Source organism: Borostomias antarcticus (genome assembly GCF_949987555.1).
Source record: "Borostomias antarcticus genome assembly, chromosome: 7".
Classification (NCBI taxonomy): Eukaryota; Metazoa; Chordata; class Actinopteri; order Stomiiformes; family Stomiidae; genus Borostomias; species Borostomias antarcticus.
The window spans coordinates 19,264,861-19,292,359 of NC_140240.1; the positions used below are offsets into that span (position 1 = coordinate 19,264,861).

The 27,499-nt window shown below is 44.5% G+C and overlaps 1 protein-coding gene across 2 annotated transcripts in view; it reads right to left on the reverse strand.

Annotated features, from left to right (window-relative positions):
* soul4 (heme-binding protein soul4) overlaps positions 1-27,499 on the reverse strand; it is a 176,637-nt gene that overhangs the window by 66,551 nt on the left and 82,587 nt on the right. For both annotated transcript variants that reach the window (XM_084441181.1, XM_084441180.1), the window contains exons 3-4: positions 11,950-12,035; positions 11,441-11,582 (exon numbers count right to left, since the gene is read on the reverse strand). In XM_084441181.1, the coding sequence (XP_084297307.1) occupies positions 11,441-11,582; positions 11,950-12,035 (228 nt within the window). The remainder of the gene's footprint in view (positions 1-11,440; positions 11,583-11,949; positions 12,036-27,499) is intronic.

Below are 27,499 nucleotides of genomic sequence, written 5' to 3' on the forward strand. Positions count from 1 at the left end.
TCACCAATAGGTGGCGCTATAAGTATGACACAAAACTGACACATACATGTGTTCAGGACAGAACCGTCATGAAGCGTGAGATATATCGGACAAATTGGATAATGTATGTAGGAGTTATGAAGACTTCCTGTTTCACCAATAGGTGGCGCAATAAGTATGATGCAATACTGACACAAAGATGTGTTCAGGACAGAACCGTCATGAAGCGTGAGATATATCGGACAAATTGGATAATGTATGGAGGAGTTATGAGGACTTCCTGTTTCACCAATAGGTGGCGCTATAAGTATGATGCAATACTGACACATAGATGTGTTCAGGACAGAACCGTCATGAAGCGTGAGATATATCGGACAAATTGGATAATGTATGTAGGAGTTATGAAGACTTCCTGTTTCACCAATAGGTGGGGCAATAAGTATGATGCAATACTGACACAAAGATGTGTTCAGGACAGAACCGTCATGAAGCGTGAGATATATCGGACAAATTGGATAATGTATGTAGTAGTTATGAGGACTTCCTGTTTCACCAATAGGTGGCGCTATAAGTATGATGCAATACTGACACATAGATGTGTTCAGGACAGAACCGTCATGAAGCGTGAGATATATCGGACGAATTGGATAATGTATGTAGGAGTTATGAGGACTTCCTGTTTCACCAATAGGTGGCGCTATAAGTATGACGCAATACTGACACATAGATGTGTTCAGGACAGAACCGTCATGAAGCGTGAGATATATCGGACAAATCCGATAATGTATGGAGGAGTTATGGGGACTTCCTGTTTCACCAATAGGTGGCGCTATAAGTATGATGTAATACTGACACATAGATGTGTTCAGGACAGAACCGTCATGAAGCGTGAGATATATCGGACGAATTGGCTAATGTATGTAGGAGTTATGAGGACTTCCTGTTTCACCAATAGGTGGCGCTATAAGTATGACGCAATACTGACACATAGATGTGTTCAGGACAGAACCGTCATGAAGCGTGAGATATATCGGACAAATTGGATAATGTATGTAGTAGTTATGAGGACTTCCTGTTTCACCAATAGGTGGCGCTATAAGTATGATGCAATACTGACACATAGATGTGTTCAGGACAGAACCGTCATGAAGCGTGAGATATATCGGACGAATTGGATAATGTATGTAGGAGTTATGAGGACTTCCTGTTTCACCAATAGGTGGCGCTATAAGTATGACGCAATACTGACACATAGATGTGTTCAGGACAGAACCGTCATGAAGCGTGAGATATATCGGACAAATCCGATAATGTATGGAGGAGTTATGGGGACTTCCTGTTTCACCAATAGGTGGCGCTATAAGTATGATGTAATACTGACACATAGATGTGTTCAGGACAGAACCGTCATGAAGCGTGAGATATATCGGACGAATTGGCTAATGTATGTAGGAGTTATGAGGACTTCCTGTTTCACCAATAGGTGGCGCTATAAGTATGACGCAATACTGACACATAGATGTGTTCAGGACAGAACCGTCATGAAGCGTGAGATATATCGGACAAATTGGATAATGTATGTAGGAGTTATGAGGACTTCCTGTTTCACCAATAGGTGGCGCTATAAGTATGATGTAATACTGACACATAGATGTGTTCAGGACAGAACCGTCATGAAGCGTGAGATATATCGGACGAATTGGCTAATGTATGTAGGAGTTATGAGGACTTCCTGTTTCACCAATAGGTGGCGCTATAAGTATGACGCAATACTGACACATAGATGTGTTCAGGACAGAACCGTCATGAAGCGTGAGATATATCGGACAAATTGGATAATGTATGTAGGAGTTATGAGGACTTCCTGTTTCACCAATAGGTGGCACTATAAGTATGATGCAATACTGACACATAGATGTGTTCAGGACAGAACCGTCATGAAGCGTGAGATATATGGGACAAATTGGATTATGTATGGAGGAGATATGAGGACTTCCTGTTTCACCAATAGGTGGCGCTATAAGTATGACGCAATACTGACACATAGATGTGTTCAGGACAGAACCGTCATGAAGCGTGAGATATATTGGACAAATTGGATAATGTATGGAGGAGTTATGAGGACTTCCTGTTTCACCAATAGGTGGCGCTATAAGTATGACGCAATACTGACACATAGATGTGTTCAGGACAGAACCGTCATGAAGCGTGAGATATATCGGACAAATTGGATAATGTATGGAGGAGTTATGAGGACTTCCTGTTTCACCAATAGGTGGCGCTATAAGTATGATGCAATACTGACACATAGATGTGTTCAGGACAGAACCGTCATGAAGCGTGAGATATATCGGACAAATTGGATAATGTATGGAGGAGTTATGAGGACTTCGTGTTTTATGGCGAAATGTCAAACTTTGGCGGGGCGCCAGGGCAAGGGTGTTTGGTGAAAACTCAATTTTTTTGATAACTTTTGATCACAAAGGTCTTAAGATGATGCTGACCCGATATGAAGTTGATCGGATTAAATCTGTAGGAGGAGTTCGTCGAAGTACAAGGCATGGAAATGGTCAAAACAAGGACAAAATGGCACATTAAGAGCAAAATGGCGGACTTCTTGTTGCATGTTGGGTATAGCTCCAAGAGACATTTAAGTGTGGCTCGATGAAATACATATGCCCACCGATTTTCGTTCGCCTACATCAAACTGAAAGGTGGGGCTCGCCATTTTAAACTTTCCAGGGGGCGCTCTTGAGCCGTTTTGCCACGCCCATTTCCGTCACCAATGAAATATCCGATTTTCACCGGGACTGATGTATCTGCAAAGTTTCATCCGTTTTCATCGATGTTTAGGCCGCCAAAAAGGCATTTGTTTGGGGAGAAGAAGAATAAGGAGAATAAGGAGAATTAAAGCTGCAAGCAGCGTTGTGGGGGCCAAGCTGACCACGCAAAAGATGAAGCAAATACGACTGATGTTTTGAAGGCTTTAGAGATATGTTTGTCGGACTGCAACTACACTGCAGACTTGGTAAACACAGCAAACGTTATAACCACTGTAAACTTCAACCACTGCAAACTATGAAAATCATTCAGCTCAATAAAACAAGAAAAGTAGGCTGGTCTAATACTCAACACTCGTGGGCAGCGGATGAGAGCTAAAGTCTTTCCCACACCCGTGTGGCCAGCCCGTTCGTGGAAATTCTGCCACACCTTCTCTTTCAAGGCTGTAGGGAGGACCAGCTGAAAGATGGAGTTTGCGGTGTTGGGGTCCCTCACACACTGATGCAAGACTCCCTCCCTCAGAGTCAGCCTCTATCTCTCCTTGAGGATCTGCCGAGTGTCACGTTGCAGGGCGATCCTTTCTGTTGCACTGGGCGGTTTCCCTGTCTGCAAGGATAACAGCATGTGGCGAATCATGTCATCTTTTTTGCTGGGCGTCCTTCCATTCTCCAGGGGGTTCGGCCCAGCTGCACTTCTTCTAGGTCAACTTGGACAGGAGAGTTAAGCATTTCTGGGCATGGGTTTTCCACCCCGGTGAGAAAAGTCTTCAGGGCCAGGATCTCCTCCTCTTCACCATCCTCTCCTCCATCCACAGGTACACGAGATAGGGCATCAGCATTAACATTGGTTTTGTCAGGCTGGAACTTGATGTTGAAGTGGTAGTTGTAGAGTCTGGCTGCCCACTGTTGCTCCAAGCTTCTCAGGTTCACCTCCTGTAAGTTTGCGAGAATGTTGTTGTCAGTGAACACTACAAAATGGGAGCCTAGAGTGGAATTTCTTGCTGCACCAGCAAAAGACGGCCTACCTTCTGATAGCAATGAAGGTAAACAGGAGTCTGGCCAGTGTTCTTCACTTCTTCACTTGTACCTTCCCATTCAGACAAACTAGACTCCATTGAATCTTCAAAACCTTCCCCTACTCCACAGAAGTCTACACCCACTCACTGCATTTCCTTTACCCACTTTGACTATTTGTACACGGCCATGAACATGGCAAACAATACGCAACCAAGTTCCGTCTGCTGCATTTTACACAAGAGGAGCGCATTATTGTACTATATGTGATTGTCTGTACTGTATGTGCTTGTATCTATGTAATTGTGTCTATTGTATGTTATGTTCTCTGCTGTACTGTATGTCTGTGATTGTCTACTGTATGTGCTTCCGTCTGATTTTCTCTACTGTATGCAATTGTCTATGTGATTATCTTTACTGTATGAGCTTGTCTATGTGATTGTCTCTACTGTATGTGCTTGTCTGGATTATCGTCTCTACAACAAAACCCATGAATATGATGTACCGTACTGTAAGATGCCTCCCCCACATGGCAAACATTTGTAATACACACATATTACTTACTCTAAACAATAGGCACACGAGTCCCTGGTCTGTGAGCCAAATTTCACAACTTTTAACTGGCAGGAGCGACCTACAATGATTCTGTTGTCTGCCATTGACTTCCACAGCAGCATATTACAATAATTATAAGAATGCACTTTGGATGAACGGGAATTGAACCCTGAACTCGCTGCTTGCGAGACTGACGCGCTACCCGCTATGCCACATCGGATCTTACAAAGTGCGTCGCAGATTTGAGTGGATAATGTCAGCTTCTGCTTCCTCTTGGTAGAGTGAGTCCTGAGCCCTTAATTAATGTCACCTGGTAGGGTTGCTTCCTCTCGGTAGAGTGAGAGGGGGGGGTGTCTTTGTTTAAATTGGCACACAGCGAAAAGTATACATAGCATAGCTCAACTATTTACTTCTTCAGAATCCAGACAATCACGCGAACATTTCCATGTATAAAATGTCCTTCGGTCTTCAGAAGTGTAGGAGAGGTGAAGAGTTAGAAACAGTTAGAGATTCTAGAGCGAAGAGAGATTTTCTAGAGTGTGGCTCCATTGATTTCAATGGAGGGGGGGGGGTCATTATTCGAACTGTCACAGAGTAAAAAATATACATCGAAGAGCTTAGCCTTTTTGATTTTATGAATCCCAAGAGTCGTGTGAACGTTTTGATATATAAAATGTGTATGAGCTGTGAGAATTGGAAGAGGGATGGCAGTTTAGAAAATGTGTGACTTTTTCCAAAATGCGCCTTTCAGCACTCTGAAACTGGGGAAATTGTGCAGAAGACAAAAAGTGTTCCTGTCATTCTGCAATCAAACAAATGAAGTAATAATGACACCATGGGGTGTTTTGAACTCAGCATGAGCCAGGGAATCCATTGTTACCATAATTTTGAAGATTGGACATACAGTTCAAAAGTTACTGGCATAAACGCAACTCCAACTTTGACACGCTGGTGGCGCTAGAGTGCACGAGATGTCAACATGAGGCTTGGTGACAGATGTCATGGGTATGTCCCGAATGAGTGTGCCAAATGTGGTTTTGATAGATTAAAACATTACTGAGATATGACCCCAGTTCCTGTTTTGCAGCTTTTCTGCCAATTTTGATTGGCTGTCACATGCGAACACAATGGATAATCAAAAATCCCTGTACATCCTTTGTAGACATTGGTGTATAGATGACATCCACCGATGTTCATGCAAATTGGTGAAAGTTCCTAGGAGGAGATACATTTTAAGGGTTTTGCACATCATTCAAAATGGCGGAGAAGCTAAGATGGCCACAATGACGTCATAGAGTGCGTTGAATCCGGCTTGAGCCAAGGAATTGAAGGACACCTGAAGTTTGAAAATTGGACTTGCTGAAGAAAAGCTGCATGCATAAATGCACCTCCAACTTTGACACGTTGGTGGCGCTAGAGAGGGTGAGGTGTGGACATGAGACTTGGTTAGGAGGGTCAGGGCACTGTCCCGAATGAGTGTGCCATTTTTCATAACTTTCTACCATAAGCTTCTATGGGCTGCCATAGACTACAATGGCAGAGGAATAAAGAAGAAAGAGAAAAGGTACAAACTTAATGGGTGCCTGCGCAGCTGCGCTGCTTGGCCCCCAATAATCCTTCGAAATACAATAGGGCCTCGCACCGCCAGTGCTCGGGCCCTAACTAGTGCTGCGAGCAGCAGTGAGCGGGCCCTCGCACCCCACGCGGGTCGGGGTGTGGCGCCGTTAAAGGATGTGCTATTTCGGTGTCCAGTACTGACAGAAACGTCCTGTCACCAGTAGGTGGCGCTCTAAGCGTGACTCAATACCGACGCATAGAAGTGTTCAGGACAGTACCTTGATGAAGCGTGAGAAATGTTGTGTAAATTGGACAAAGTATGTAGGAGTTATGAGGACTTCCTGTAAGCAGTAGGTGGCGCTGTAGGTATGACGCAATACTGACCTACAGATGTGTTCAAGATGCAACCTTCATCAAGCATGAGCAATTTGGAGTAAATCGGATAATGTATGTAGGAGTTATGAGTACTTCCTGTTTCACCAGTAGGTGGCGCTGTAAGTGTAACTCAATACCGACGCATAGATGTGTTCAGAAGGTGACCTTCATGAAGCGTCAGCAATTTGGTGCAAATCGGATGATGTATGCAGGAGTTATGAGGACTTCCTGTTTCACCAATAGGTGGCGCTATAAGTATGACGCAATACTGACACATAGATGTGTTCAGTACAGAACCATCATGAAGCGTGAGATAAATGGGACAAATCGGATAATGTATGGAGGAGTTATGAGGACTTCCTGTTTCACCAATAGGTGGCGCTATAAGTATGACGCAATACTGACACATAGATGTGTTCAGGACAGAACCGTCATGAAGCGTGAGATATATCGGACGAATCGGATAATGTATGTAGGAGTTATGAGGACTTCCTGTTTCACCAATAGGTGGCGCTATAAGTATGATGCAATACTGACACATAGATGTGTTCAGGACAGAACCGTCATGAAGCGTGAGATATATCGGACGAATTGGATAATGTATGTAGGAGTTATGAGGACTTCCTGTTTCACCAATAGGTGGCGCTATAAGTATGACGCAATACTGACACATAGATGTGTTCAGGACAGAACCGTCATGAAGCGTGAGATATATTGGACAAATTGGATAATGTATGGAGGAGTTATGAGGACTTCCTGTTTCACCAATAGGTGGCGCTATAAGTATGACGCAATACTGACACATAGATGTGTTCAGGACAGAACCGTCATGAAGCGTGAGATATATCGGACAAATTGGATAATGTATGGAGGAGTTATGAGGACTTCCTGTTTCACCAATAGGTGGCGCTATAAGTATGATGCAATACTGACACATAGATGTGTTCAGGACAGAACCGTCATGAAGCGTGAGATATATCGGACAAATTGGATAATGTATGGAGGAGTTATGAGGACTTCGTGTTTTATGGCGAAATGTCAAACTTTGGCGGGGCGCCAGGGCAAGGGTGTTTGGTGAAAACTCAATTTTTTTGATAACTTTTGATCACAAAGGTCTTAAGATGATGCTGACCCGATATGAAGTTGATCGGATTAAATCTGTAGGAGGAGTTCGTCGAAGTACAAGGCATGGAAATGGTCAAAACAAGGACAAAATGGCACATTAAGAGCAAAATGGCGGACTTCTTGTTGCATGTTGGGTATAGCTCCAAGAGACATTTAAGTGTGGCTCGATGAAATACATATGCCCACCGATTTTCGTTCGCCTACATCAAACTGAAAGGTGGGGCTCGCCATTTTAAACTTTCCAGGGGGCGCTCTTGAGCCGTTTTGCCACGCCCATTTCCGTCACCAATGAAATATCCGATTTTCACCGGGACTGATGTATCTGCAAAGTTTCATCCGTTTTCATCGATGTTTAGGCCGCCAAAAAGGCATTTGTTTGGGGAGAAGAAGAATAAGGAGAATAAGGAGAATAATCCTTCGAAATACAATAGGGCCTCGCACCGCCAGTGCTCGGGCCCTAATAATAATCCTTCGAAATTCAATAGGGCCTCGCACCGCCAGTGCTCGGGCCCTAATAATCCTTCGAAATTCAATAGGGCCTCGCACCGCCAGTGCTCGGGCCCTAACTAGTGCTGCGAGCAGCAGTGAGCGGGCCCTCGCACCCCACGCGTGTCGGGGTGCTGCGCCGTTAAAGGCTGTGCTATTTCGGTGTGCAGTACTGAGATAAACTTCCTGTCACCAGTAGGTGGCGCTCTAGGCGTGACTAGATACCGAAGCATAGATGTGTTCAGGACGGTACCTTGATGAAGCGTGAGAAATGTTGAGTAAATCGGATAACGTATGTAGGAGTTATGAGGACTTCCTGTTTCACCAGTAGGTGGCGCTGTAAGTGTGACTCAATACCGACACATAGATGGGTTCAGAAGGCCACCTTCATGAAGCGTCAGCCATTTGGTGCAAATCGGATGATGTATGCAGGAGTTATGAGGACTTCCTGTTTCACCAATAGGTGGCGCTATAAGTATGACGCAATACTGACACATAGATGTGTTCAGGACAGAACCGTCATGAAGCGTGAGATAAATCGGACAAATCGGATAATGTATGTAGGAGATATGAGGACTTCCTGTTTCACCAATAGGTGGCGCTATAAGTATGACGCAATACTGACACATAGATGTGTTCAGGACAGAACCGTCATGAAGCGTGAGAAATATCGGACAAATCGGATAATGTATGTAGGAGATATGAGGACTTCCTGTTTCACCAATAGGTGGCGCTATAAGTATGACGCAATACTGACACATAGATGTGTTCAGGACAGAACCGTCATGAAGCGTGAGAAATATCGGACAAATCGGATAATGTATGGAGGAGTTATGAGGACTTCCTGTTTCACCAATAGGTGGCGCTATAAGTATGACGCAATACTGACACATAGATGTGTTCAGGACAGAACCGTCATGAAGCGTGAGATATATCGGACAAATCGGATAATGTATGGAGGAGATATGAGGACTTCCTGTTTCACCAATAGGTGGCGCTATAAGTATGACGCAATACTGAAACATAGATGTGTTCAGGACAGAACCGTCATGAAGCGTGAGATATATCGGACAAATTGGATAATGTATGGAGGAGTTATGAGGACTTCCTGTTTCACCAATAGGTGGCGCAATAAGAATGACGCAATACTGACCCATAGATGTGTTCAGGACAGAACCGTCATGAAGCGTGAGAAATATCGGACAAATCGGATAATGTATGTAGGAGATATGAGGACTTCCTGTTTCACCAATAGGTGGCGCTATAAGTATGACGCAATACTGACACATAGATGTGTTCAGGACAGAACCGTCATGAAGCGTGAGAAATATCGGACAAATCGGATAATGTATGGAGGAGTTATGAGGACTTCCTGTTTCACCAATAGGTGGCGCTATAAGTATGACGCAATACTGACACATAGATGTGTTCAGGACAGAACCGTCATGAAGCGTGAGATATATCGGACAAATCGGATAATGTATGGAGGAGATATGAGGACTTCCTGTTTCACCAATAGGTGGCGCTATAAGTATGACGCAATACTGAAACATAGATGTGTTCAGGACAGAACCGTCATGAAGCGTGAGATATATCGGACAAATTGGATAATGTATGGAGGAGTTATGAGGACTTCCTGTTTCACCAATAGGTGGCGCAATAAGTATGACGCAATACTGACCCATAGATGTGTTCAGGACAGAACCGTCATGAAGCGTGAGATATATCGGACAAATTGGATAATGTATGGAGGAGTTATGAGGACTTCCTGTTTCACCAATAGGTGGCGCTATAAGTATGACGCAATACTGATACATAGATGTGTTCAGGACAGAACCGTCATGAAGCGTGAGATATATCGGACAAATTGGATAATGTATGGAGGAGTTATGAGAACTTCGTGTTTTATGGCGAAATGTCAAACTTTGGCGGGGCGCCACGGCAAGGGTGTTTGGTGAAAACTCAATTTTTTTGATAACTTTTGATCACAAAGGTCTTAAGATGAAGCTGACCCGATATGAAGTTGATCGGATGAAATCTGTAGGAGGAGTTCGTCGAAATACGAGGCATGGAAATGGTCAAAACAAGGACAAAATGGCACATTAAGAGCAAAATGGCGGACTTCCTGTTGCATGTTGGGTATAGCTCCAAGAGACATTTTAGTGTGGCTCGATGAAATACATATGCCCACCGAATTTGGTTCGCCTACATCAAACTGAAAGGTGGGGCTCGCCATTTTAAACTTTCCAGGGGGCGCTCTTGAGCCGTTTTGCCACGCCCATTTCCGTCACCCATGAATTATCAAATTTTTCACCGGGACTGACGTATCTGCAAAGTTTCATCCGTTTTCATCGATGTTTAGGCCTCCAAAAAGGCATTTGTTTTGGAAGAAGAAGGAGAAGGAGGAGAATAATCCTTCGAAATACAATAGGGCCTCGCACCGCCAGTGTGCTCGGGCCCTAATAATCCTTCGAATTTCAATAGGGCCTCGCACCGCCTGTGCTCGGGCCCTAATAAGGAGAATAAGGAGAATAATAATCCTTCGAAATACAATAGGGCCTCGCACCGCCAGTGCTCGGGCCCTAATAATAATCCTTCGAGTTTCAATAGGGCCTCGCACAGCCAGTGCTCGGGCCCTAATAATAATCCTTCGAAATTCAATAGGGCCTCGCACCGCCAGTGCTCGGGCCCTAATAATAATCCTTCGAGTTTCAATAGGGCCTCGCACCGCCAGTGCTCGGGCCCTAATAAAAAACTATAAAGAACTGGATAACAATAGTGTGAATGCTCTAAAGCATTCACACTAATAAGAAAAGGTACAAGAACAATGGTGGCCTGCGCAGCTTCGCTGCTTGGCCCCCAATAATCCTTCGAGTTTCAATAGGGCCTTGCACCGCCAGTGCTCGGGCCCTAATTAATATTAGGCTAAATAAATGACATTTCCTCTCATTTTAAACCGTTTTAACCGACTTCCGGTTTAAGCACCGTCCGGTTCCGTCCGAATACGAATCCGAATAATTAGCTGTCAAATACAAATAGTGGGCTCCTGGCACAAATACAAATAGTGGGATCCCGGCACACCCCTAGTGGGTAAGCAGTTATGTCATAATTCATACAGGTCTTCTTTTTACCGTTCCAAACTAACTTCAAAGTTACTCCACAGTGTTGAAGCGACTGTGAAACAATGCACAACAGTTTTCCAATCATCTTTGACTTGTAATAACTTGTCCAGACAATGCCTCCAGCAGGATGAATTCTTGGATAATAAGTAGGGCAGCATGACAGGCATGGCACACATGCGGAAGACTGAATCCTGCTCTCTCCCTCTACACTGTCTCCCTTTGTCTACCTCCATCTCCAAGCTTCACTCTGTCTCAATAAAGACAACATACCAAGGGGGTCAGACTGCAAAAAAGATAATAATAATAATAATAATAATAGCAACAACAACTGAATATTGAATTCTACATGTTATTGAATATACTTCCTTGAATTAAAGGATGCATGAGATGGCGCCTCTATCAAAATAGTGTTTTGAGGAAAACGCCGTCTGGAAACAGAAGTCCTACCTAGAGAGTTTTCCTTGCAGATGAAGCGCATGAGTTTCATGAAGCCCATGGAGATGCTTTGCTCGTAGAGTTTCTCTCCTCGGGTGATACAGGCCCAGTTCCCAGCAGGGTACACCCTCTCCTCGAACAGCACCTCACCAAGCTGCAGACACACACATACGCACGTACGACGTACGCACACACACTTCCATTATCCAAAGGAATGTGGATATACTAAAAATCTATAATGGCAATTACACAGATGCATCCAGAGACACAGGTTGTATATTAACATATTATACAGGACAGTACATAATTTTACTTGTATAAATAAAGGACACAATAAAACAATTTCCACCCTGTGCCTGGCACACTAGAAGCAGTAGAAGGTCTTAGAAGGAAACTGAGATAAATGCAGTGAAGAGGGTTCAGGCAGGAAACTCACAGGAAAACACACTGTCAGGAGAAATGTTCTACCTTCTAATGATGAGAGAACTCAGGTGAACACACTGACAAGAGAAACATTCTACCTTCTCATGCTGAGAGATGGTGACGAAGGGAACCTGTTCTCTCTCACGATTCTGCCTCGTCATCTCCTGAATTGGACCTGTCATTTCTGTGAAAACAAATGAAGGTTCTCTTTTGGAACTAAATGGCAAAGCTCCTACTGAAGCCAATGCATAAACATGTACTTCTAGTCCCAATTCTAACATATCATCTCAAATTCTGTGAGAAATATTAAATGTTATACCTGTCTCGGAGAGACAACAGTAAATTTATCAGTAATTAATCTGAAGGTCACTTTTTTTTTTCCATTTTGTGGTCGTCCACAAATCTTTTATTCTTTGCAAGGTTATTAGGGCCCGAGCACTGGCGGTGCGAGGCCCTATTGAAATTAGAAGGATTATTAGGGCCCGAGCACTGGCGGTGCGAGGCCCTATTGAAATTCAAAGGATTATTAGGGCCCGAGCACTGGCGGTGCGAGGCCCTATTGGAATTTGAAGGATTATTAGGGCCCGAGCACTGGCGGTGCAAGGCCCTATTGAAACTCTCCTACCTTCTTCTTCTTCTCCCCAAACAAATGCCTTTTTGGCGGCCTAAACATCGATGAAACGGATGAAACTTTGCAGATACGTCAGTCCCGGTTGAACACATCTGTAAGTCAGTATTGCGTCATACCTACAGCGCCACCTACTGGTGAAACACGAAGTCCTCATAACTTCTACATACATTATCCGATTTACTCCAAATCGCTCACGCTTGATGAAGGTCGCGTCCTGAACACATCTGTAGATCAGTATTACGTCCTACTTATAGCGCCGCCTACAGGTCAAGCAGGAAGTCATCATAACTCCTACATGCATTGTCCGATTTACTCAACATTTCTCAGGCTTCATCAAGGTACTGTCCTGAACACAACTATGCATCTGTATTGAGTCACGCTTAGAGCGCCACCTACTGGTGACAGGAAGTTTCTCTCAGTACTGGACACCGAAATAGCACAGCCTTTAACGGCGCCGCACCCCGACACGCGTGGGGTGCGAGGGCCCGCTCACTGCTGCTGGCAGCACTAGTTAGGGCCCGAGCACTGGCGGTGCGAGGCCCTATTGAATTTCGAAGGATTATTATTAGGGCCCGAGCACTGGTGGTGCGAGGCCCTATTGAAACTCGAAGGATTATTTTTAGGGCCCGAGCACTGGCTGTGCGAGGCCCTATTGAAACTCGAAGGATTATTATTATTCTTCTCCTTCTCCTTCTTTACTCCAAACAAATGCCTTTTAGGCGGCCTGAACATCGATGAAAACGGATGAAACTTTGCAGATACGTCAGTCCCGGTGAAAAATTTGATAATTCATGGGTGACGGAAATGGGTGTGGCAAAACGGCTCAAGAGCGCCCCCTGGAAAGTTTAAAATGGCGAGCCCCACCTTTCAGTTTGATGTAGGCGAACGAAATTCGGTGGGCATATGTATTTCATCGAGCCACACTTAAATGTCTCTTGGAGCTATACCCAACATGCAACAGGAAGTCCGCCATTTTGCTCTTAATGTGCCATTTTGTCCTTGTTTTGACCATTTCCATGCCTCGTACTTCGACGAACTCCTCCTACAGATTTCATCCGATCAACTTCATATCGGGTCAGCTTCATCTTAAGACCTTTGTGATCAAAAGTTATCAAAAAAATTGAGTTTTCACCAAACACCCTTGCCGTGGCGCCCCGCCAAAGTTTGACATTTCGCCATAAAACACGAAGTCCTCATAACTCCTACATACATTATCCAATTTGTCCGATATATCTCACGCTTCATGACGGTTCTGTCCTGAACACATCTATGTGTCAGTATTGCGTCATACTTATAGCGCCACCTATTGGTGAAACAGGAAGTCCTCATAACTCCTCCATACATTATCCAATTTGTCCGATATAGCTCACGCTTCATGACGGTTCTGTCCTGAACACATCTATGTGTCAGTATTGCGTCATACGTATAGCGCCACCTATTGGTGAAACAGGAAGTCCTCATAACTCCTGCATACATCATCCGATTTGCACCAAATTGCTGATGCTTCATGAAGGTAGCCTTCTGAACCCATCTATGTGTCGGTATTGAGTCACACTTACAGCGCCACCTACTGGTGAAACAGGAAGTCCTCATAACTCCTACATACTTTGTCCGATTTACACAACATTTCTCACGCTTCATCAAGGTACTGTCCTGAACACATCTATGCGTCGGTATTGAGTCACGCTTAGAGCGCCACCTACTGGTGACAGGAAGTTTCTGTCAGTACTGGACACCTAAATAGCACACCCTTTAACGGCGCCACACCCCGACCCGCGTGGGGTGCGAGGGCCCGCTCACTGCTGCTCGCAGCACTAGTTAGGGCCCGAGCACTGGCGCTGCGAGGCCCTATTGAAATTCGAAGGATTATTATTATTCTCCTTCTCCTTATTAGGGCCCGAGCACTGGCGGTGCGAGGCCCTATTGAATTTCGAAGGATTATTAGGGCCCGAGCACTGGCGGTGCGAGGCCCTATTGTATTTCGAAGGATTATTCTCCTTATTCTTCTTCTCCCCAAACAAATGCCTTTTTGGCGGCCTAAACATCGATGAAAACGGATGAAACTTTGCAGATACATCAGTCCCGGTGAAAATCGGATATTTCATTGGTGACGGAAATGGGCGTGGCAAAACGGCTCAAGAGCGCCCCCTGGAAAGTTTAAAATGGCGAGCCCCACCTTTCAGTTTGATGTAGGCGAACGAAATTCGGTGGGCATATGTATTTCATCGAGCCACACTAAAATGTCTCTTGGAGCTTTACCCAACATGCAACAGGAAGTCCACCATTTTGCTCTTAATGTGCCATTTTCCCTTGTTTTTACCATTTCCATGCCTCGTACTTTGACGAACTCCTCCTACAGATTTCATCTGATCAACTTCATGTTCGGTCAGCTTCATCTTGAGACCTTTGTGATCAAAAGTTATCAAAAAAATTGAGTTTTCACCAAACAACCTTGCCTTGGCGCCCCGCCAAAGTTTGTCATTTCGCCATAAAACACGAAGTCCTCATAACTCCTACATACATTATCCGATTTGTCCGATATTTCTCACGCTTCATGACGGTTCTGTCCTGAACACATCTATGTGTCAGTATTGCGTCATACTTATAGCGCCACCTATTGGTGAAACAGTACGTCCTCATAACTCCTCCATACATTATCCAATTTGTCCGATATATCTCACGCTTCATGACGGTTCTGTCCTGAACACATCTATGTGTCAGTATTGCGTCATACTTATAGCGCCACCTATTGGTGAAACAGGAAGTCCTCATAACTCCTCCATACATTATCCAATTTGTCCCATATATCTCACGCTTCATGACGGTTCTGTCCTGAACACATCTATGTGTCAGTATTGCGTCATACTTATAGCGCCACCTATTGGTGAAACAGGAAGTCCTCATAACTCCTCCATACATTATCCGATTTGTCCGATTTATCTCACGCTTCATGACGGTTCTGTCCTGAACACATCTATGTGTCAGTATTGCGTCATACTCATAGCGCCACCTATTGGTGAAACAGGAAGTCCTCATAACTCCTGCATACATCATCCGATTTGCACCAAATTGCTGACGCTTCATGAAGGTCACCTTCTGAACACATCTATGCGTCGGTATTGAGTTACACTTACAGCGCCACCTACTGGTGAAACAGGAAGTACTCATAACTCCTACATACATTATCCGATTTACTCCAAATTGCTCATGCTTGATGAAGGTCGCATCTTGAACACATCTGTAGGTCAGTATTGCGTCATACCTACAGCGCCACCTACTGCTTACAGGAAGTCCTCATAACTCCTACATACTTTGTCCGATTTACACAACATTTCTCACGCTTCATGTAGGTACTGTCCTGAACACATCTATGCGTCGGTATTGAGTCACGCTTAGAGCGCCACCTACTGGTGACAGGAAGTTTCTGTCAGTAGTGGACACCGAAATAGCACACCCTTCAACGGCGCCACATCCCGACCCGCGTGGGGTGCGAGGGCCCGCTCACTGCTGCTCGCAGCACTAGTTAGGGCCCGAGCACTGGCGGTGCGAGGCCCTATTGAAACTCGAAGGATTATTATTCTCCTTCTTCTCCTTTACTCCAAACAAATGCCTTTTAGGCGGCCTGAACATCGATGAAAACGGATGAAACTTTGCAGATACGTCAGTCCCGGTGAAAAATTTGATAATTCATGGGTGACGGAAATGGGCGTGGCAAAACGGCTCAAGAGCGCCCCCTGGAAAGTTTAAAATGGCGAGCCCCACCTTTCAGTTTGATGTAGGCTAACGAAATTCGGTGGGCATATGTATTTCATCGAGCCACACTTAAATGTCTCTTGGAGCTATACCCAACATGCAACAGGAAGTCCGCCATTTTGCTCTTAATGTGCCATTTTGTCCTTGTTTTGACCATTTCCATGCCTCGTACTTCGACGAACTCCTCCTACAGATTTCATCCGATCAACTTCATATCGGGTCAGCTTCATCTTAAGACCTTTGTGATCAAAAGTTATCAAATAAATTGAGTTTTCACCAAACACCCTTGCCGTGGCGCCCTGCCAAAGTTTGACATTTCGCCATAAAGCACGAAGTCCTCATAACTCCTCCATACATTATCCAATTTGTCCGATATATCTCACGCTTCATGACGGTTCTGTCCTGAACACATCTATGTGTCAGTATTGCGTCATACTTATAGCGCCACCTATTGGTGAAACAGGAAGTCCTCATAACTCCTCCATACATTATCCAATTCGTCCGATATACCTCACGCTTCATGAAGGTTCTGTCCTGAACACATCTATGTTTCAGTATTGCGTCATACTTATAGCGCCACCTATTGGTGAAACAGGAAGTCCTCATAACTCCTCCATACATTATCCAATTCGTCCGATATACCTCACGCTTCATGAGGGTTCTGTCCTGAACACATCTATGTGTCAGTATTGCGTCATACTTATAGCGCCACCTATTGGTGAAACAGGAAGTCCTCATAACTCCTCCATACATTATCCGATTTGTCCGATATGTCTCACGCTTCATGACAGTTCTGTCCTGAACACATCTATGTGTCAGTATTGCGTCATACTTATAGCGCCACCTATTGGTGAAACAGGAAGTCCTCATAACTCCTCCATACATTATCCAATTTGTCCGATATATCTCACGCTTCATGACGGTTCTGTCCTGAACACATCTATGTGTCAGTATTGCGTCATACTTATAGCGCCACCTATTGGTGAAACAGGAAGTCCTCATAACTCCTCCATACATCATCCGATTTGCACCAAATTGCTGATGCTTCATGAAGGTGGCCTTCTGAACCCATCTATGTGTCGGTATTGAGTCACACTTACAGCGCCACCTACTGGTGAAACAGGAAGTCCTCATAACTCCTACATACTTTGTCCGATTTACACAACATTTCTCACGCTTCATCAAGGTACTGTCCTGAACACATCTATGCGTCGGTATTGAGTCACGCTTAGAGCGCCACCTACTGGTGACAGGAAGTTTCTGTCAGTACTGGACACCGAAATAGCACACCCTTTAACTGCGCCACACCCCGACCCGCGTGGGGTGCGAGGGCCCGCTCACTGCTGCTCGCAGCCCTAGTTATTATTATTCTCCTACCTTCTCCTTCTTCTTCTCCCCAAACAAATGCCTTTTTGGCGGCCTAAACATCGATGAAAACGGATTAAACTTTGCAGATACGTCAGACCCGGTGAAAAATTTGATAATTCATGGGTGACCGAAATGGGCGTGGCAAAACGGCTCAAGAGCGCCCCCTGGAAAATTTAAAATGGCGAGCCCCACCTTTCAGTTTGATGTAGGCGAACGAAATTCAGTGGGCATATGTAGTTCATCGAGACACACTAAAATGTCTCTTGGACGTATACCCATCATGCAACAGGAAGTCAGCCATTTTGCTTTTAATGTGCCATTTTGTCCTTGTTTTTACCATTTCCATGCCTCGTACTTCAACGAACTCCTCCTACAGATTTCATCCGATCAACCTCATATTCGGTCAGCTTCATCTTAAGACCTTTGCGATCAAAAGTTATCAAAAAAATTGAGTTTTCACCAAACACCCTTGCCGTGGCGCCCCGCCAAAGTTTGACATTTCGCCATAAAACACGAAGTCCTCATAACTCCTCCATACATTATCCGATTTGTCCGATATATCTCACGTTTCATGACGGTTCTGTCCTGAACACATCTATGTGTCAGTATTGCGTCATACTTATAGCGCCACCTATTGGTGAAACAGTACATCCTCATAACTCCTCCATACATTATCCAATTTGTCCGATATATCTCACGCTTCATGAAGGTTCTGTCCTGAACACATCTATGTGTCAGTATTGCGTCATACTTATAGCGCCACCTATTGGTGAAACAGTACGTCCTCATAACTCCTCCATACATTATCCAATTCGTCCGATATATCTCACGCTTCATGAAGGTTCTGTCCTGAACACATCTATGTGTCAGTATTGCGTCATACTTATAGCGCCACCTATTGGTGAAACAGGAAGTCCCCATAACTCCTCCATACATTATCGGATTTGTCCGATATATCTCACGCTTCATGACGGTTCTGTCCTGAACACATCTATGTGTCAGTATTGCGTCATACTTATAGCGCCACCTATTGGTGAAACACGAAGTCCTCATAACTCCTCCATACATTATCCAATTGGTCCGATATATCTCACGCTTCATGACAGTTCTGTCCTGAACACATCTATGTGTCAGTATTGCGTCATACTTATAGCGCCACCTATTGGTGAAACATGAAGTCCTCATAACTCCTACATACATTATCCAATTCGTCCGATATATCTCACGCTTCATGAAGGTTCTGTCCTGAACACATCTATGTGTCAGTATTGCATCATACTTATAGCGCCACCTATTGGTGAAACATGAAGTCCTCATTACTCCTACATACATTATCCAATTTGTCCGATATATCTCACGCTTCATGACGGTTCTGTCCTGAACACATCTATGTGTCAGTATTGCGTCATACTTATAGTGCCACCTATTGGTGAAACAGGAAGTCCTCATAACTCCTACATACATTATCCAATTTGTCCGATATATCTCACGCTTCATGACGGTTCTGTCCTGAACACATCTATGTGTCAGTATTGCGTCATACTTATAGCGCCACCTATTGGTGAAACAGGAAGTCCTCATAACTCCTCCATACATTATCCAATTTGTCCGATATATCTCACGCTTCATGACGGTTCTGTCCTGAACACATCTATGTGTCAGTATTGCGTCATACTTATAGCGCCACCTATTGGTGAAACAGGAAGTCCTCATAACTCCTCCATACATTATCCAATTTGTCCGATATATCTCACGCTTCATGACGGTTCTGTCCTGAACACATCTATGTGTCAGTATTGCGTCATACTTATAGCGCCACCTATTGGTGAAACAGGAAGTCCTCATAACTCCTCCATACATTATCCAATGTGTCCGATATATCTCACGCTTCATGACGGTTCTGTCCTGAACACATCTATGTGTCAGTATTGCGTCATACTTATAGCGCCACCTATTGGTGAAACAGGAAGTCCTCATAACTCCTCCATACATTATCCAATGTGTCCGATATATCTCACGCTTCATGACGGTTCTGTCCTGAACACATCTATGTGTCAGTATTGCGTCATACGTATAGCGCCACCTATTGGTGAAACAGGAAGTCCTCATAACTCCTGCATACATCATGCCATTTGCACCAAATTGCTGACGCTTCATGAAGGTGGCCTTCTGAACCCATCTATGTGTCGGTATTGAGTCACACTTACAGCGCCACCTACTGGTGAAACAGGAAGTCCTCATAACTCCTACATATGTTATCCGATTTACTCAACATTTCTCACGCTTCATCAAGGTACCGTCCTGAACACATCTATGCTTCGGTATTGAGTCACGCCTAGAGCGCCACCTACTGGTGACAGGAAGTTTCTCTCAGTACTGCACACCGAAATAGCCCAGCCTTTTAACGGCGCAGCACCCCGACACGCGTGGGGTGCGAGGGCCCGCTCACTGCTGCTCGCAGCACTAGTTAGGGCCCGAGCACTGGCGGTGCGAGGCCCTATTGAAACTCGAAGGATTATTATTATTCTACCTTCTTCTTCTCCCCAAACAAATGCCTTTTTGGCGGGCTAAACATCGATGAAAACGGATGAAACTTTGCAGATACATCAGTCCTGGTGAAAATCGGATATTTCATTGGTGACGGAAATGGGCGTGGCAAAACGGCTCAAGAGCGCCCCCTGGAAAGTTTAAAATGGCGAGCCCCACCTTTCAGTTTGATGTAGGCGAACGAAATTCGGAGGGCATATGTATTTCATCGAGCCACACTAAAATGTCTCTTAGAGCTGTACCCAACATGCAACAGGAAGGCCGCCATTTTGCTTTTAATGTGCCATTTTGTCCTTGTTTTGACCATTTCCATGCCTCGTATTTCAACGAACTCCTCCTACAGATTTCATCCGATCAACTTCATACTCGGTCAGCTTCATCTTAAGCCCTTTGTGATCAAAAGTTATCAAGAAAATTGAGTTTTCACCAAACACCCTTGCCGTGGCGCCCCGCCAAAGTTTGACATTTCGCCATAAAACACGAAGTCCTCATAACTCCTCCATACATTATCCAATTTGTCCGATATATCTCTCGCTTCATGACGGTTCTGTCCTGAACACATCTATGTGTCAGTATTGCGTCATACTTATAGCGCCACCTATTGGTGAAACAGGAAGTCCTCATAACTCCTCCATACATTATCCAATTTGTCCGATATAGCTCACGCTTCATGACGGTTCTGTCCTGAACACATCTATGTGTCAGTATTGCGTCATACTTATAGCGCCACCTATTGGTGAAACAGGAAGTCCTCATAACTCCTCCATACATTATCCGATTTGTCCGATATGTCTCACGCTTCATGACGGTTCTGTCCTGAACACATCTATGTGTCAGTATTGCGTCATACTTATAGCGCCACCTATTGGTGAAACAGGAAGTCCTGATAACTGCTGCATACATCATCCGATTTGCACCAAATTGCTGACGCTTCATGAAGGTCACCTTCTGAATACATCTATGCGTCGGTATTGAGTCACACTTACAGCGCCACCTACTGGTGAAACAGGAAGTACTCATAACTCCTAAATATGTTATCCGATTTACTCCAAATTGCTCATGCTTGATGAAGGTTGCATCTTGAACACTTCTGTAAGTCAGTATTGCGTCATACCTACAGCGCCACCTACTGGTGAAACAGGAAGTACTCATAACTCCTACATACATTATCCGATTTGTCCGATATTTCTCACGCTTCATGACGGTTCAGTCCTGAACACATGTATGATTCAGTATTGCGTCATACTTATAGCGCCACCTATTGGTGAAACAGGAAGTCCTCATAACTCCTGCATACATCATCCGATTTGCACCAAATTGATGACGCTTCATGAAGGTCACCTTCTGAACACATCTATGCGTCGGTATTGAGTCACACTTACAGCGCCACCTACTGGTGAAACAGGAAGTCCTCATAACTCCTCCATACATTATCCAATTTGTCCGATATAGCTCACGCTTCATGACGGTTCTGTCCTGAACACATCTATGTGTCAGTATTGCGTCATACTTATAGCGCCACCTATTGGTGAAACAGGAAGTCCTCATAACTCCTGCATACATCATCCGATTTGCACCAAATTACTGACGCTTCGTGAAGGTCACCTTCTGAACACATCTATGCGTCGGTATTGAGTCACACTTACAGCGCCACCTACTGGTGAAACAGGAAGTACTCATAACTCCTACATACGTTATCCGATTTACTCCAAATTGCTCATGCTTGATGAAGGTCGCATCTTGAACACATCTGTAGGTCAGTATTGCTTCATACCTACAGCGCCACCTACTGCTTACAGGAAGTCCTCATAACTCCTACATACTTTGTCCGATTTACACAACATTTCTCACGCTTCATCAAGGTACCGTCCTGAACACATCTATGCGTCGGTATTGAGTCACGCTTAGAGCGCCACCTACTGGTGACAGGGAGTTTCTGTCAGTACTGGACACCGAAATACCACACCCTTTAACGGCGCCACACCCCGACCCGCGTAGGGTGCGAGGGCCCGCTCACTGCTGCTCGCAGCACTAGTTATTATTATTCTCCTACCTTCTTGTTATTCTTCTTCTCCCCAAACAAATGCCTTTTTGGCGGCCTAAACATCGATGAAAACGAATGAAACTTTGCAGATACGTCAGTCCCGGTGAAAAATTTGATAATTCATGGGTGACGGAAATGGGTGTGGCAAAACGGCTCAAGAGCGCCCCCTGGAAAGTTTAAAATGGCGAGCCCCACCTTTCAGTTTGATGTAGGCGAACGAAATTCGGTGGGCATATGTATTTCATCGAGCCACACTTAAATGTCTCTTGGAGCTATACCCAACATGCAACAGGAAGTCCGCCATTTTGCTCTTAATGTGCCATTTTGTCCTTGTTTTGACCATTTCCATGCCTCGTACTTCGACGAACTCCTCCTACAGATTTCATCCGATCAACTTCATATCGGGTCAGCTTCATCTTAAGACCTTTGTGATCAAAAGTTATCAAAAAAATTGAGTTTTCACCAAACACCCTTGCCGTGGCGCCCCGCCAAAGTTTGACATTTCGCCATAAAACACGAAGTCCTCATAACTCCTCCATACATTATCCAATTTGTCCGATATATCTCACGCTTCATGACGGTTCTGTCCTGAACACATCTATGTGTCAGTATTGCATCATACTTATAGCGCCACCTATTGGTGAAACAGGAAGTCCTCATAACTCCTCCATACATTATCCGATTTGTCCGATATATCTCACGCTTCATGACGGTTCTGTCCTGAACACATCTATGTGTCAGTATTGCGTCATACTTATAGCGCCACCTATTGGTGAAACAGGAAGTCCTCATAACTCCTCCATACATTATCCAATTTGTCCGATATATCTCACGCTTCATGACGGTTCTGTCCTGAACACAACTATGTGTCAGTATTGCATCATACTTATAGCGCCACCTATTGGTGAAACAGGAAGTCCTCATAACTCCTCCATACATTATCCGATTTGTCCGATATATCTCACGCTTCATGACGGTTCTGTCCTGAACACATCTATGTGTCAGTATTGCGTCATACTTATAGCGCCACCTATTGGTGAAACAGGAAGTCCTCATAACTCCTCCATACATTATCCAATTTGTCCGATATATCTCACGCTTCATGACGGTTCTGTCCTGAACACATCTATGTGTCAGTATTGCGTCATACTTATAGCGCCACCTATTGGTGAAACAGGAAGTCCTCATAACTCCTCCATACATTATCCAATTTGTCCGATATATCTCACGCTTCATGACGGTTCTGTCCTGAACACATCTATGTTTCAGTATTGCGTCATACTTATAGCGCCACCTATTGGTGAAACAGGAAGTCCTCATAACTCCTCCATACATTATCCAATTTGTCCGATATAGCTCACGCTTCATGAAGGTTCTGTCCTGAACACAACTATGTGTCAGTATTGCGTCATACTTATAGCGCCACCTATTGGTGAAACAGGAAGTCCTCATAACTCCTCCATACATTATCCGATTCATCCGATATATCTCACGCTTCATGACGGTTCTGTCCTGAACACATCTATGTGTCAGTATTGCATCATACTTATAGCGCCACCTATTGGTGAAACAGGAAGTCCTCATAACTCCTACATACATTATCCAATTCGTCCGATATATCTCAAGCTTCATGAAGGTTCTGTCCTGAACACATCTATGTGTCAGTATTGCGTCATACTTATAGCGCCACCTATTGGTGAAACAGGAAGTCCTCATAACTCCTACATACATTATCCAATTCGTCCGATATATCTCACGCTTCATGAAGGTTCTGTCCTGAACACATCTATGTGTCAGTATTGCGTCATACTTATAGCGCCACCTATTGGTAAAACAGGAAGTCCTCATAACTCCTACATACATTATCCAATTCGTCCGATATATCTCACGCTTCATGAAGGTTCTGTCCTGAACACATCTATGTGTCAGTATTGCGTCATACTTATAGCGCCACCTATCGGTGAAACAGGAAGTCCTCATAACTACTACATACATTATCCAATTTTTCCGATATATCTCACGCTTCATGACGGTTCGGTCCTGAACAGATCTATGTGTCCGTATTGTGTCATACTTATAGCGCCACCTATTGGTGAAACAGGAAGTCCTCATAACTCCTGCATACATCATCCGATTTGCACCAAATTGCTGACGATTCGTGAAGGTCACCTTCTGAACACATCTTTGCATCGGTATTGAGTCACACTTACAGCGCCGCCTACAGGTCAAGCAGGAAGTCCTCATAACTCCTACATACGTTATTCCATTTACTCAACATGTCTCACGCTTCATCAAGGTACCGTCCTGAACACATCTATGCTTCGGTATTGAGTCACGCTTAGAGCGCCACCTACTAGTGACAGGAAGTTTCTCTCAGTACTGCACACCGAAATAGCACACCCTTTAACGGCGCCACACCCCGACACGCGTGGGGTGCGAGGGCCCGCTCACTGCTGCTCGCAGCCCTAGTTAGGGCCCGAGCACTGGCGGTGCGAGGCCCTATTGAAACTCGAAGGATTATTATTATTCTTCTCCTTCTTCTCCTTCTTCTTCTCCCCAAACAAATGCCTTTTTGGCGGCCTTAACATCGATGAAAACGGATGAAACTTTGCACATACGTCAGTCCCGGTAAAAAATTTGATAATTCATGGGTGACGGAAATGGGCGTGGCAAAACGGCTCAAGTGCGCCCCCTGGAAAATTTAAAATGGCGAGCCCCACCTTTCAGTTTGATGTAGTCGAACGAAATTCGGTGGGCATATGTAGTTCATCGAGACACACTAAAATGTCTCTTGGAGCTATACCCAACATGCAACAGGAAGTCCGCCATCTTGCTTTTAATGTGCCATTTTGTCCTTGTTTTGACCATTTCCATGCCTCGTACTTCAACGAACTCCTCCTACAGATTTCATCCGATCAACTTCATATCGGGTCGGCTTCATCTTAAGACCTTTGTGATCAAAAGTTATCAAAAAAATTGAGTTTTCACCACACACCCTTGCCGTGGCGCCCCGCCAAAGTTTGACATTTCGCCATAAAACACGAAGTCCTCATAACTCCTCCATACATTATCGGATTTGTCCGATATATCTCACGCTTCATGACAGTTCTGTCCTGAACACATCTATGTGTCAGTATTGCGTCATACTTATTGCGCCACCTATTGGTGAAACAGGAAGTCCTCATAACTCCTCCATACATTATCCAATTTGTCCGATATATCTCACGCTTCATGACAGTTGTGTCCTGAACACATCTATGTGTCAGTATTGCGTCATACTTATAGCGCCACCTATTGGTGAAACAGGAAGTCCTCATAACTCCTCCATACATTATCCAATTTGTCCGATATATCTCACGCTTCATGACGGTTCTGTCCTGAACACATCTATGTGTCAGTATTGCGTCATACTTATAGCGCCACCTATTGGTGAAACAGGAAGTCCTCATAACTCCTACATACATTATCCAATTCGTCCGATATATCTCACGCTTCATGACGGTTCTGTCCTGAACACATCTATGTGTCAGTATTGCGTCATACTTATAGCGCCACCTATTGGTGAAACAGGAAGTCCCCATAACTCCTCCCTACATTATCGGATTTGTCCGATATATCTCACGCTTCATGACGGTTCTGTCCTGAACACATCTATGTGTCAGTATTGCGTCATACTTATAGCGCCACCTATTGGTGAAACAGGAAGTCCTCATAACTCCTCCATACATTATCCAATTTGTCCGATATATCTCACGCTTCATGACGGTTCTGTCCTGAACACATCTATGTGTCACTATTGCGTCATACTTATAGCGCCACCTATTGGTGAAACAGGAAGTCCTCATAACTCCTCCATACATTATCCAATTTGTCCGATATATCTCACGCTTCATGACGGTTCTGTCCTGAACACATCTATGTGTCAGTATTGCATCATACTTATAGCGCCACCTATTGGTGAAACAGGAAGTCCTCATAACTCCTCCATACATTATCCAATTTGTCCGATATATCTCACGCTTCATGACGGTTCTGTCCTGAACACATCTATGTGTCAGTATTGCGTCATACTTATAGCGCCACCTATTGGTGAAACAGGAAGTCCTCATAACTCCTCCATACATTATCCGATTTGTCTGATTTATCTCACGCTTCATGACGGTTCTGTCCTGAACACATCTATGTGTCAGTATTGCGTCATACTTATAGCGCCACCTATTGGTGAAACAGGAAGTCCTCATAACTCCTGCATACATTATCCGATTTGCACCAAATTGCTGACGCTTCATGAAGGTCACCTTCTGAACACATCTATGCGTCGGTATTGAGTTACACTTACAGCGCCACCTACTGGTGAAACAGGAAGTACTCATAACTCCTACATACATTATCCGATTTACTCCAAATTGCTAATGCTTGATGAAGGTCGCATCTTGAACACATCTGTAGGTCAGTATTGCGTCATACCTACAGCGCCACCTACTGCTTACAGGAAGTCCTCATAACTCCTACATACTTGTCCAATTTGTCCGATTTATCTCACGATTCATGACGGTTCTGTCCTAAACACATCTATGTGTCAGTATTGCTTCATACTTATAGCGCCACCTATTGGTGAAACAGGAAGTCCTCATAACTCCTGCATACATCATCCGATTTGCACCAAATTGCTGACGCTTCATGAAGGTCGCATCTTGAACACATCTGTAGGTCAGTATTGCGTCATACCTACAGCGCCACCTACTGCTTACAGGAAGTCCTCATAAGTCCTACATACTTTGTCCGATTTACACAACATTTCTCACGCTTCATCAAGGTACTGTCCTGAACACATCTATGCGTCGGTATTGAGTCACGCTTAGAGCGCCACCTACTGGTGACAGGACGTTTCTGTCAGAACTGGACACCGAAATAGCACACCCTTTAACGGCGCCACACCCCGACCCGCGTGGGGTGCGAGGGCCCGCTCACTGCTGCTCGCAGCACTAGTTATTATTCTACCTTCTCCTTCTTCCAAAACAAATGCCTTTTTGGCGGCCTAAACATCGATGAAAACGGATAAAACTTTGCAGATACGTCAGTCCCGGTGAAAAATTTGATAATTCATGGGTGAGGGAAATGGGCGTGGCAAAACGGCTCAAGAGCACCCCCTGGAAAATTTAAAATGGTGAGCCCCACCTTTCGGTTTGATGTAGGCGAACGAAATTCGGAGGGCATATGTATTTCATCGAGCCACACTTAAATGTCTCTTGGAGCTATACCCAACATGCAACAGGAAGTCCGCCATTTTGCTCTTAATGTGCCA